Consider the following 12,354-nt stretch of genomic DNA (forward strand, 5'->3'; position numbering starts at 1 on the left):
GAAAACAGAAGTAACGTAAACTTCAGAAAAGAGTCTACCAATCCAAATGCTTCGCAAACGTCTCAAGACAACTACATCAAAAGCTTATTACTAAATCTTAATTCTTTACTTTATATGCTTTTACTTTATTGAGAAATTTTTTTTTTTTTTTTGGGTTCATGTGATTTTTTTTTCTTAATTAAAGGTGTGATTTTTGGTTGATTAAAATTGTCATTCAATCTCACATATAATTATCTATGTATGATCTATCCATATTTTAATTAATTGTTTGTTTAGATTCAACATAAAAGATAAAAGAAAAAATGTTAGACAAACTTAACAAAATAAAATATTTATAGACTCATAGCTGCATATATTGGCAATAGAGACTCATAATGAACTATCATGTAACATTCAAAATTTAAAAACTTGTAAAATAAAATTATAAAACTTCATGTATTATTTTATTTTATTTTATTTTTTTTTGTCGATAACTCAATATATTCAAATTCTCTTTTTATGAAAATATTTTAATGGCCCCTAAACAAAATTCTTGAAACCGCCAAGAGTGTCACTCACACGGCTAAATATGACACTGTTTGCATCTTCATTAGCCTTCATCAGTATCTTCTTCTACCTGCTGCTGCACCTTCTGCTCTTCAAAGATGTTGTAATGTTGTGTTAAAAATCAAGCACTGCATTTCTCTAGAAATTTCTAAAGTTTCTCTCAATCTATTTCTCTTCGGAATTCTATAATAGACATTTTTATAGAGGCCTCATCAGCTTAAACTTCAGCCACAATTTGACTATTGTTCTAGACGTTTTTTTGGACAAGAAATAATATAAACTAGAATATAGGAAACCTATAGAACCAAAACTATTTAGTCAGATGAAGAGTCAAGTAGATTGGTAGAAGAAAAAAATTATTTACTGATAGTAAAAAAATATGGGCTAGAAACATCAAAGTTGGTGACTTAACCGACTTGAACCGGTATATATAAACACGAAGTAGTGGTGTGTACGTGTCACAACTCACGAGCACCACTAATAAATCTCTAAATTCGTTTTTTTTTTTTAAAAAAAAACTCCTATTAATGATTTTATTTTAGATTAACTTTGATGAATCTGGATTCAGATGAACTGTTTTTGCGTTGATGAATTTTAAAAAATAAAAATAAATTGAAGAGGAAAAAATTTTTTTTTTGAGAGAAAAATTGAAGAGAAGATATGATGAGACGATGTTTAGTATTCTAACGCGGTTAGGAGTAATATTTTTAAAAAAATCGTGAAAATTTAAAGAACTCCAAAGTACACTCCGAAACTGAATCTGAATCCTAAAGTAAGTTGGTTGGGCTGCATATAAAAGTGACTATAAATCATTGTCGCTCGTTTACATCTTTCTCCAATCTTAACAAAGCCTCGTAGTCTCTCTGATGCCAAAATCAAAGTCAAAATCGAAACGCCATAAACTTTCTCCGGAAAATAATAATAAAAACGACAGGATCAGTGATCTACCGGAATGTCTTCTCATCCACATTCTTTCTTTCCTTCCAACCCAAACAGCAATGGCCACTAGTATCTTGTCGAGGAGATGGAAGCATGTTTGGACTCACGTCCCAATACTCGACATCGAAAGTGAAAATCTTGACTCCGTTCAAAGTGTTTTCGATCAACACAAAGCACCGTACCTCCAGTGTTGTTCCCTCACGTACAAATTCTGTAGTTGCTGCTATAGACTTGTTCAGAGATGGATTAACAACCTCGCTTCACGTAAAGTCGAGCAACTCAATCTCGAGATGCATACTGATGGTCACAAAAGTCACGAAAGTTATTTGGAGTTGCCTCATCGAGTTTTCTCTTGCAGTACATTAGTTTTTCTGAGTTTAAGCGGAGTCAGGATTGATCCTCCTTCATCGTTTCAACTGCCATGCCTAAAGAAACTTGATCTGTACCAAGTTTTTTATGAATCTGACCCTTTTGTTAGACTTCTCTCTGGTTGCCCTGTTCTTGAAGATTTGTCATTTGATAGAGATTTTTCTGATAGTATTTCCATTTATAAAATCTATGTACCTACTCTCAAACGTTTAAGTATACTTCACCATGAAATTCTTTTTGATGATTATGCCGATATGGGGGGATTAGAAGATTCTGAAGTTCATTACGCAGTGGAGATCAACGCCCCAGCTCTTGAGTACTTTACGTTTGATGGTCATTTGAGCGACTTCGTTTTCCTTGAAAAACTAGACAACTTAGTTCGGGCTAAGGTTAACATTTGTACATTTGAACCTAAAGACCATGAGGAGGAGGAATGTCATGTAGATAGGGTATTCAAACTTCTTGCAGCACTCTATAATGTCAAATTCCTATCATTTTTTACTGGTCACTCAGAGGTGAGGTCATAAATTAAAGGCTCAATAGTCAGTTATAGTCTCACTCCACTCTCATTAAATTTATAGCCATTTTTTAATACAAGCTTTGATGTCAGTGTGATTATAATTTTTTCATGCAGTGTCTCAGCAATGGTTCTACTTATCCTTCCCAATTCCAAAATTTGCTCAGATTGGACTTTAAGGCGAATACGTGGAACTGGCATGTGCTGCAAGACTTGTTAAAAAATTCTCCTAATCTAGAAGTTCTTGATGTTACTAATACGGTTAGTATACTTGATGTGATGTATTTTCAGCTGTTCTTCGGTAAAACTAACGCTAATGAACTGCTATGTATGTTGTCATCAGAGTACCGGTTCGCTTTTAGGCTGGAAGAAGTCACCAAATGATCCTCTTTTTCTGTCATCACACCTCACAACTTTTTATCTTCGCGAAGTTAAAGGATTGGAACATGAAATGGAATTTGTAAAATATATTCTAAAGGAGGCAGGAGTCTTGAAGTCAGCAAAAATTAGAGTTGGAAATATTAAGCTAAAGGAATTTGTTCGTGAGAAACTATCAAAGATCCCAAGGCGCTCAATGACATGTCTTCTTACAGTTAAATGAGGTATACCTCTTTGACTAGTACTTAACAAATTTATAACAGACACTCTTTGCATGGCTGCAGAGTTACAGAACTCTTTTCTGGTTATTATTATTATTATTATTATTATTATTTTTTTTTTTTTTCATGTTTTCCCCCTTCTAAATTATCCATCCAAAGTACCTTGTGAAAAAATTGTTTCTTGGCTTTCTAATAATCGATGTACAAAACGTCCATTTGACAATCATAAGATAAGTATAGTTGATTTTTTAATCAGGCTACAGCTTTGATAAAGAAATGCTCATGAATAAACTTTTGAATCCTCTTTACATGCTTCACTTTTAGATTTTGGTTCACTGAATTTTTGTTTGATTGTACAATTTAAATGGTAAAATAATTGAATGTCTCAGCCACATTTGTAATCTCAGAAATTATATTTTGGAAGAAAGCCTTAGAACCTTTGAAATTCTTTTATTTTTTATTATTATAAAAATTTACTTTTAATTTATCTTCACAAATTTATGTATTCTCACAAATAACTCTTTGGTGTAACAGGTGCAAACTTCTTCACTCTAGTGACATGACTGTCCATTACTTAACATGAGCCACATGACTATGTGCCAACCTCACCCCCTTCCCCTTTTGCCTTCCTTTCTGGAACTGGTTTTTCTCTTTTTCATTATGTATTTTAGTTGTATAGACAGTAAGAAACCCTATGTAGCACAATAGGGGTTAGATATAGTATAATGCACTTCTTGATGTAGATGAAATGACAAATATTTTTCAGGTAAATGTTTTTGGGCAGTTCTGCCTTATTATTGGTTGTATTCATCAAGTATAGCAAGTCCTTTGTTTACTTTTGAACTTCTTCAATCTTGGAGGAAAATTTCTTGGTGATCCATGTTTAGTTTATGAATTTATGTATCTTAAATGAGTTTGGATTTAATAAGGAACTTCTAGAGCCAGAAAAATGAGGTATGTGAAATGTTTTTGCTATTGTGATAAGGTTAGATGCATGATGCAGAACCTGTTAGGTCACCCATTGTAACTGGAACAGGGAATTCAAATCATGTCAATATGTATATTCTAACTTGGAACCATATTGGAGAGGTTTCCTATTCATCTTACTCCTATACTTCATATTTTTTTACAACTTTGATTAATGCTTTTGGTATTGTTCTCTTCGTCTTTTGTCCTCTTGCGCTGTGGACAACTTGAAAGATTACTTACTTTCCTACAACTACAGGAAAAATAAAAATTTGTGATTTTTTTGGATCAGGATGTACCATATTCACCTGCACTAATGCTTCTCTCTGTTTCCACTTCTTCTTTCTTAGTTTTTTAGGTGATTCTCCTGTATACTCATTCATTTTGTACTCAAGTTTCTTCTTATTTCAGTAAATTTTATTACTTATACATAAATTTTAAAAAATCCTATTTAGTTCTGCATCAAACTCACATCATAGAAGATGGCTTGCATATTGCATTGATTGGTTTTACTTTCCCTTGCTGTGCAACCAAATAATTTGGATCAAGATATACTTGTATGCTTTAATGTTTCTTCTCTAGCACGTTTTATGATCAAGATCTTCCAATTGATAACAACATATCCACTCAAAGTGATTTTGATCAAAATTGTAAATTTAATATCAAATTAGAAAAATACTGCAATCTTGAAACAATTTATGAAAATAATGTAGATCTTAAAATTGAATCTTCAAGTCACGATTTCAAGTTGAAATTGTGAGTTCAAGATGTGAATTTAAGCTCAGTTGGCAATTCACAGGTGGTATGAGGCCTCCACCTATAGTCATGAGGACCCATTTGAGGCTGTTTACACACCTATATCTTAAGTTAGTTTGGATTTTGATGAGAAAGCTTCTAGATCCAAAAAATTAAAATGGTTATGACAAAAATGTGTTCATCTTTACTGATAATCAAGATTTCATTTCTTTTTCTTCACCCTGCAGCACTTTTGTTCCCAAGAGTTACTTTTTCTTTGATTGCCATGTTGTAAGGAGTGAGAAAAATAATTTGGAGTGTTCCACAACTATGTTATGCTTGAGTTGATGAGTATGTTGACTCTTTTCTCGCTTTCCTTGATAATGTTCACTAATTAAAGTTTTTATGCTTTTCCATTTCTGGAAAGATGAATTCTCTTACTCTTAGATCGAAAATTAGTTGCCTCCATGTATAAAACAAAAGAGGGTTGCCTTTCTCTGGTTTCACCTTTTCCAATTGCAGAAGTAGCCTTGATGATGCTAGGAGTATTTGAAACACGAACTTTCAAGTTAATTTCTACTGAAATGTGCTCCCTCCTCAGTCGTTTTCAATATTTGAAAAGAACTACAATTTCAAATGGTGCTTCTATAATTCTGCCTATTGAACTAACGTTCTATTTTAATAAATAAAAGTGAAATCTGACAGAAAGCTAAATCTAAAAACCTTAAGAGTGATTAATGTTACGCCAAGTGGTAGCTAACTATGCAAAAGCTCTAATTTCTAAAATAACTAAGTTATTGAACCTACCTAACCTCACGATTATTAATACCTCTTCACCATATCTTTTACTTATTCCCAGTTATATCAGGTGTCCATCAACTCCTCATTATTCCTATCCAATCACAGAAAACTATTCAACCCCAATTACATCTTTCTAGATACCTTCATAATCTTTCCAAGTTCATAACATTTACAATCTAGTTCTGGATAGCGTCCCCACCTCGAACAATCAATAACATTGGCAATGGAAAATTTTTGGTGTTGGGGTCATAATGGGGAATAAGAAGCAAGGGAGGGGCAAGGCTTGTTGGGTCTAAGAAAATTGTTGCTGGTGCATGATGAAGTAGGCATTGGAAGATTAACCGAGGGATCAAATAGTTGGGGCGTGTGTAAAATTATGTAAAACAGTTAGTGTAATAAACACTACTCTATATCTAACTCATTTGACCCCTTTTTACACACCAAAATTTTCCATATGCAACTCTGGTAAAACACTTCTGACATATTTGTTGGGTCATAAATTAGTCTTATGTGAATTAAGTTATCTAACCACTAATAACTAATCCTACAGAAGAAACTGGTGCTGATGTTCGTGCTGAAAGATGATCTCAACGTGACTAAAAGTTATGAATCTGTAAAAGAAAAAAGAATTAATGTTGGAACCTCTTCCTTAAATAAAACTTTGTTGTGCTGGAATTTGCTTAAGACAAACCTTTTATTTTTAAGGTACCTTGGAGAAACATAATGTTAGGTTCTAAAGACTTAGGATTTTATGTATTTAAAACTCTAATTTGTATTGTTGGCAAACCATGATCAAAACAATGTGTTTAGACGTGTTTTAGTCTAGCTCAAAGTTGTGCTTTTATGTAAAGTTGGAATCGAGTTAAAGCAGGAAAGCATTGTGCCTTTCGGCCTGGCTTGATCGATCGAAGTTTAGGCTTGATCGATCGAAGCTCGGGCAAAATGATTTTCTGCAGATTTTTCCAATTCAGCCCTAGGTGTTTTAAAACGTTTTTAGGGTTTCTTATTTGTCCTGAATATAGAAGGCAAACCCTAGCCACGTTTTAGTGTTGCTCATAATTGCGGTTTGTATAAATTTCTTGTGAGATCTAAAGGAGCTTTCCTTTACACAAACTTAGGGTTTTCAAGGAAAAGATTTATCTACACTTTGATGATCAATTCAATTGTTGCCATTGAAGCTTAAAGAAAACACAAGCGGGTGTGCTTGTATCTAATGGTGAATCCAAGAAAGAAGGAGTCTGTGGATTCAGAGCTTGCACGTGGTCGTGTCAGTAAATTCTACTGGTTGGTAGCAATAAGAAGTCGAGCGTGGGGGCTTGTAAGTCTTATTGTATGAACTTCGATTCTTTCAAGATAGTGGATTCAAGTTTACCTTGAGGATAGCTAGGTCAAATTCTCATCAGGTTTTTACCGGTTTGGTTTCCTGGGTGACCATATCTTGTGTTATTATTTTCCGCTGCTTTGCATGATTTGATATTTGATATTGTGATAATCTGGACTTGTTTAATTGGACTAAGTAACAACTTGGTTAATTACCTAAGTTAAATCAATTGTTTTAAGGGGTCTAAAAACTATCACATAACATAGTTTCCCAGACTTGTCTCCTTTTATGGCTTAGGAACAAACCCTCATCGAATGGATAAACATGTCCATTCATTTGTTGTAGAAACTGTTCCCTACCATATATCCCAAAAGCTAAGCTGTTAAGAAGTGTGAGAGCAATGTATATATAACAAGCAATCACCACCACAAACAGAAACAAATCAGGAATAAGGCTTTCCTAGATCATGCGATATTAGTAGTTCAATAGTGGTCTGGAGAGATATAGAAGGTGACTATAATAAAATGCTTCCACCAGTGGACCATATTATCAGGTTGTGGATCAAATTTAAGTATATTCTGCATTTCACCTGGGTTAATCAAAATTTATTTACTAAGGGCATGCAAATAACAGTGAAAGCTATAATCCTGTTCCCAGAGTGATGGAAGGAGCACCTTCTTCAAGTAATTATGATTGTGGATTTGCATCCTAACTTAAGGCAAGTGGTTTAGCCTGTTCGCTTCTATTTTTTCTTCCTCATTTTCAGATGTGGTTCTGTGTGGAGTACAAAACTATGCAGTTTAAGGTTGTTAAGTCAGTGGCTTGAATAATGCATGTGGAAGTGCACAAAGCACAAAGTCCCAGCCAAACCAACAGCAGTCAAATGTATATTTCCGGCCAGACTTCAGTTTCACTTTCACACACAACTTTGATCCTTTACATATCAGGTTTAGCTAGTTGTGGTCAGAGAGATCTCTTCAACACAGCCCGTGGACATAGGCTAGAAGCCGAATCACTTAAACTTTGTCTTCCTTGTGTGTAATTTTTTTGTTTCCATTTTCCATAAACCTATTAGTATTAGATACATTCACAACAAATAGGCATCAAAACCTTTTCAATCTGAACGAAGGTCCGTCCTCAAAAATCAGTCCAAGTGATTTTTGAACTGCATAATCCCTTTATCTAGCCGCCATGACTAGTAACAATTACCTATCCACCCAATATTATCCGCAAACAATTTCAAACTCCATTTTCCTTTTTCCTCATATGTGGGGACAGTCTTCTCTCGTACTTGAATTTTTGAAACTGGACGAACTTGTTTTGGCTTGAATTTATCGTCATTAGAATTCTTATTATAATTATCTTCAGCATTGCTATTACAAGGCCATTTTGTAGGAATTGAGCTACCAGTTGCATATCCAAGTTTGATTTGCAGCAATCTGGATGGTTACCAAAAAATGTTTCTAACTTAAGCAATTAGTATTTTAATTATACTCTGAAGCTATTACAAAATTTTATATAGGCTGGTGTTAACATCTTGTCAAATTGATAACTTCACAATGCCACATCAATTTTCTGCTCTACAGAATCTGATGAAAGCTAAGCAATTGTACAACAAGAACAAGAGGGTGAAGCTTGAGTTACTAATGCTTCATGTTACGTTGAATCATCATAAGCTGATAAACCACCATATTCTTTGCGAGGGCCATGAAACAGATACTACTCTGGCGTATGAGCTATAGTTCAACCAGTAAATAAATTGCGTGTATTAAGCCAAAGAAAAAGGAATTGCTAGTAGAAGAAGCTCAGCTTCTTTTTGTTGCATCCAACTATGTTATTTCACAGGCTTGGGGGGGCGGAGAGAGAGAAGGGAATAAAATAAAGGATTAAAGCCCAAAGCATTTAACAGCATTCAATATGAACATAATTGGCAATAACAGTTTGAAATTCACAAGTAGAAAATGAAAATATGTATTTTCTTGTCCTTAATCATTAGCGAAAGGCTATCATTAACAACTTTGAAATTGTCAAAAAAAATTTTCATTAAAAAAAAAGGATTGCAATAAAAAAAAATGAATTGTTGAAAATTTAAAAGAACAAAATTGAAATCTTTAATGGTAGGTGGAGAATCCAAAATCGAATCCAGTAGCACTTGTGAAGCATTAATCCAATGAAGTGGAAGAGAAACATTTATAAAGAGTAGTATTACAAGGAGGCGGCTCTAGGATTTTTTTAGGGGACTTTGTAAGAAGATGAATTTCATGATCTATGTGGTTTCTTTTTTACAAATTTGTCCATAATACGTACTAGCAATAAAATAAAAGTGAGAAATGCTATGTTTTGCCCATCATTAACAGTGAGTAAACACTGAAAAATTGTTTTTTTTTTTTTAATTTTTTTTATTTATATATATATATATATATATACACAAAATAGAAATTCTACTCTATGTTTTTATTGGATTTTTTTTTTGAGTTGTCGTGATTTTTCAGGGGGGAGGGGGGTGTGATGTGTTTTTTGGGGTTGTTTTTATTTTTTGTGTTTTTATGTTTTGGGGTTTTTTTGTGATCCTGTTTGGTTTAATGGGTTTATTATGTTTTTTTGGGTTAGGTATGTTTTTGGGGGTGTGTTTGGTTTGTCGTGTATTTTTTTTTTGGTTATTTGGTTTATTTCATGGGTTGGGAAGATTATGTTTCATGGTTTACTTTTTTTTAATTTTTTTTATTTATATATATTTATATATATATATATATATATATACACAAAATAGAAATTCTACTCTAGTCTAATCTAAGTGTATATTTATGTGTGTGAAGTTCCTTCTTGAAATCTTGAACTCCAGTCCTTACCTCCTACACCTTACAAGCACTTATACTTATGGAGTGACCAACGCGCCAAGGGTGCGTGGTGGTACATTACTTCTTAATACAATGAGCATACTAATTAATGTTGCTAAGATTAAATCTTGGAAATCATCTATTATTTCTATATACAATAAATATATTAATTAGTGTTGTTAATTGAATTGCAAGCGAAATCTAAATACAATAAACTTTTATATATCTGTTAGTTTATTTCAAATTTTTTAAGATCTAAATGGGCTTTTTCTTGAGGTTTAAGATGAACAAATTTTTACTTTTGTTGTTGGACTTACTCCACCCCCCGCCCCCCCCAAAAAAAAAAAAAAAAAAAGACAAATTGGTTTGTTGAAAAAGACCAAAAGATATTGTTAAGAGAATTATATTCAAGCTTATTTTATTTGAGCTTAAAAAAAAATTTAGATTTAGAGTGTTCAAATTTTTATTTTAGGAGGGTCAAATAAGAAAAATTTAAAAATAAATAAATATAATTTTTTTGGGGGCAACTTAGGGAGTTCATTTTAACCCATGGAAACTGCCTAACGCCTCCTTTGGTATTACAGGTACTACAAGTTTTATTACAATAAACATATAAACTAATGTGTCAACAATTATGAAGAAGAAATTTGATTCTAAAAAAAAAAAAAATAATAATAATAATAATAATAATAAAGACGAAATTTAAATATTCGGCTATGAGGTGGTTAAATTCCACCAATCACATTGTCACATTAATTTGTAAGTTTTATGTAGTGAAAATTTTAGTACGTTTAGCATTTTACAAATTCCATTTTGACATTTCTATTTGCATAAATGCTAAAGTTACAAATTATTTTACAACATTTTTTATAAACTACTGATATCATAAGTTATATTAGTTATGATATTAAGTAAGTGAAAAAATAGATATTAACTTATGATAAAAGAGATCTCGGATAAAAGAAAACCAGTAAAAACCCTGGCTTTCCAATTTTCTTTTTATTAGTCTTTTGCTACTACTACAACAGCAACGAATCCCTCTCTCTTCAACAATGTCGAACACTAGCGAAAACCCAAACCCCAGTTCATCTTCAGCCAAAATGACCCTAAAAACCTCAGACAACGAACTATTCGAGGTTGAAGAAGCCGTGGCCATGAAATTCTGCACCGTCAAGCAATACTTTGAAGACGAGAAAGACAGCGATGTGGCCGCGCGTGGCTCCACCACCGTCATCCCTCTCCCAAACGTTCACAGTGCCGTCCTCACCATGCTCATCTCCTACGGCAAGAAACTTCCCCAGAGCAATGCCGTCGCAGACAACCATGAGGAGGAAGAGACGAAGAAGAAAGAGAGGAAGAAATACGAGCAAGGGTTGTTAAAGAACCTGATGCCTGGGGAACTCCTAGACCTAATATCTGCTGCTAACTATTTGGACTTCAAGGAAGGGCTGGAGTTCTTCAACCAGGCCTTGGCTGATCACATCCAGAACAAGAGCGTTGAGTATGTTCGGAAGTTCTTTGGTATCAAGAACGATTACGAGCCCCACGAGGAGGAGAAGTATCGCGAAGAATATGCTTGGGCTTTCGAGGGAGTCGATGAGGATTAGTTGATTAATAATCTTATTCCTAATCAGTATCTTGTTAGAGTTCTTTAACTTTACTACTTTGTTAAGAATTTCTGGGCATGTTTTTTCTTTTCTTGTTTTTCTTGGTTCTTCTTGTTTTTCGTCTTTGTTTTTAGGTTTAGTTGTGATGGATTGGTTTATGGATTATGGTATGGTTTACGTTAGTTTACTGGTTTTTAGTTGGATTTTTATTTTATTGAAGTTTTTTATTTATTGGATATCTATGAATTTTGTTGAAGTGATGTGTATTGGCAGATTGAATGTTGGCTTATAGGCGAACTTAAACAATTTATGGCAAAGACCAAAACCTTAGACATCGCTGGTGTGTATATATTATATGTTTCTATATATATATATATATATATATATATATATATATATATATATGCGAAACTGTCGTTAGTAGGAACAATGACTTAGTAATTTTTTTTTAATGATGTGACATTTTTTTATTAAAAAATTACAAAATAAATTTACACATAAGAAATTCACAAACTAATACCAAATTAAAACCACTATTGCTACTGATTCACAACCCCACGGTTCTAAAAAAAAAAAAAAAAAAAAAAAAAAAAAATAGGGAGTCTTATTCTAATTCCCAGTTCTTCTTTATTAATTTCCATTGATTTCCAAGGCACCTTGCTCGGAATCAAACCGGCACTGATCGTAGCTTCGTTTTCAGTTAGAGGATTAAACAGTTTGGACTCGAATATTCTCAAACCCGAAATGATTGCGCCTGGTGAGAACATACTAGCCGCGTGGATCAATGCAATTGGTCCAACAGGATTAGACTCCAATACTTGAAGGACTGAGTTCAATATACACTCTGGTACTTCAATGGCTTGTCCTCATGTAAGTGGTGTGGCAAACTTGCTTATGGAATACACACAGTTAGAGTGCAGCCCGTAATCAAAACCTGGACAAACTAGTTATTGAAAATTCAAATAACTAACAAAGCAGCAAAATAGCTAGACAATGAATAAATTCTTTTATAATAAACCAAAATTCCTAATTCACAACGCTGAATTTGAAATACCTGCCAAGCTCGGAGGTCTTCTTGGAGGAAAAAAAAAAAAAAAAAAAAAAAAAAAAAACCCCA

The 12,354-nt window shown here is 33.3% G+C and overlaps 2 protein-coding genes across 2 annotated transcripts; both read left to right on the top strand.

The window, feature by feature from the left end:
• Nucleotides 1-1,412: 1,412 nt before the first annotated feature.
• On the top strand, nt 1,413-2,972 carry LOC115990906 (F-box/LRR-repeat protein At3g26922-like). Its single transcript, XM_031114672.1, has 3 exons — nt 1,413-2,369; nt 2,489-2,632; nt 2,715-2,972. Exons 1-3 carry the CDS (start codon nt 1,413-1,415, stop codon nt 2,970-2,972), a joined length of 1,359 nt encoding a protein of 452 aa, XP_030970532.1.
• Nucleotides 2,973-10,641: 7,669 nt separating this feature from the next.
• On the top strand, nt 10,642-11,434 carry LOC115988469 (SKP1-like protein 1A). Its single transcript, XM_031112043.1, has one exon. The coding sequence runs from the start codon at nt 10,683-10,685 to the stop codon at nt 11,235-11,237; it is 555 nt and encodes a 184-aa protein (XP_030967903.1). The 5' UTR covers nt 10,642-10,682; the 3' UTR covers nt 11,238-11,434.
• Nucleotides 11,435-12,354: the final 920 nt, after the last annotated feature.

This window comes from Quercus lobata, chromosome 5 (genome assembly GCF_001633185.2).
Source record: "Quercus lobata isolate SW786 chromosome 5, ValleyOak3.0 Primary Assembly, whole genome shotgun sequence".
Taxonomy (NCBI): domain Eukaryota; kingdom Viridiplantae; phylum Streptophyta; class Magnoliopsida; order Fagales; family Fagaceae; genus Quercus; species Quercus lobata.

Coding starts and splice junctions, on each gene's coding strand:
- LOC115990906 (XM_031114672.1), top strand. CDS start 1,413: ATGCCAAAATCAAAGTCAAAATCGAAACGCCATAAACTTTCTCCGGAA. Junction 2,370..2,488: donor TTTTTACTGGTCACTCAGAG/GTGAGGTCATAA, acceptor TTTTTCATGCAG/TGTCTCAGCAATGGTTCTAC. Junction 2,633..2,714: donor TTCTTGATGTTACTAATACG/GTTAGTATACTT, acceptor TGTTGTCATCAG/AGTACCGGTTCGCTTTTAGG.
- LOC115988469 (XM_031112043.1), top strand. CDS start 10,683: ATGTCGAACACTAGCGAAAACCCAAACCCCAGTTCATCTTCAGCCAAA.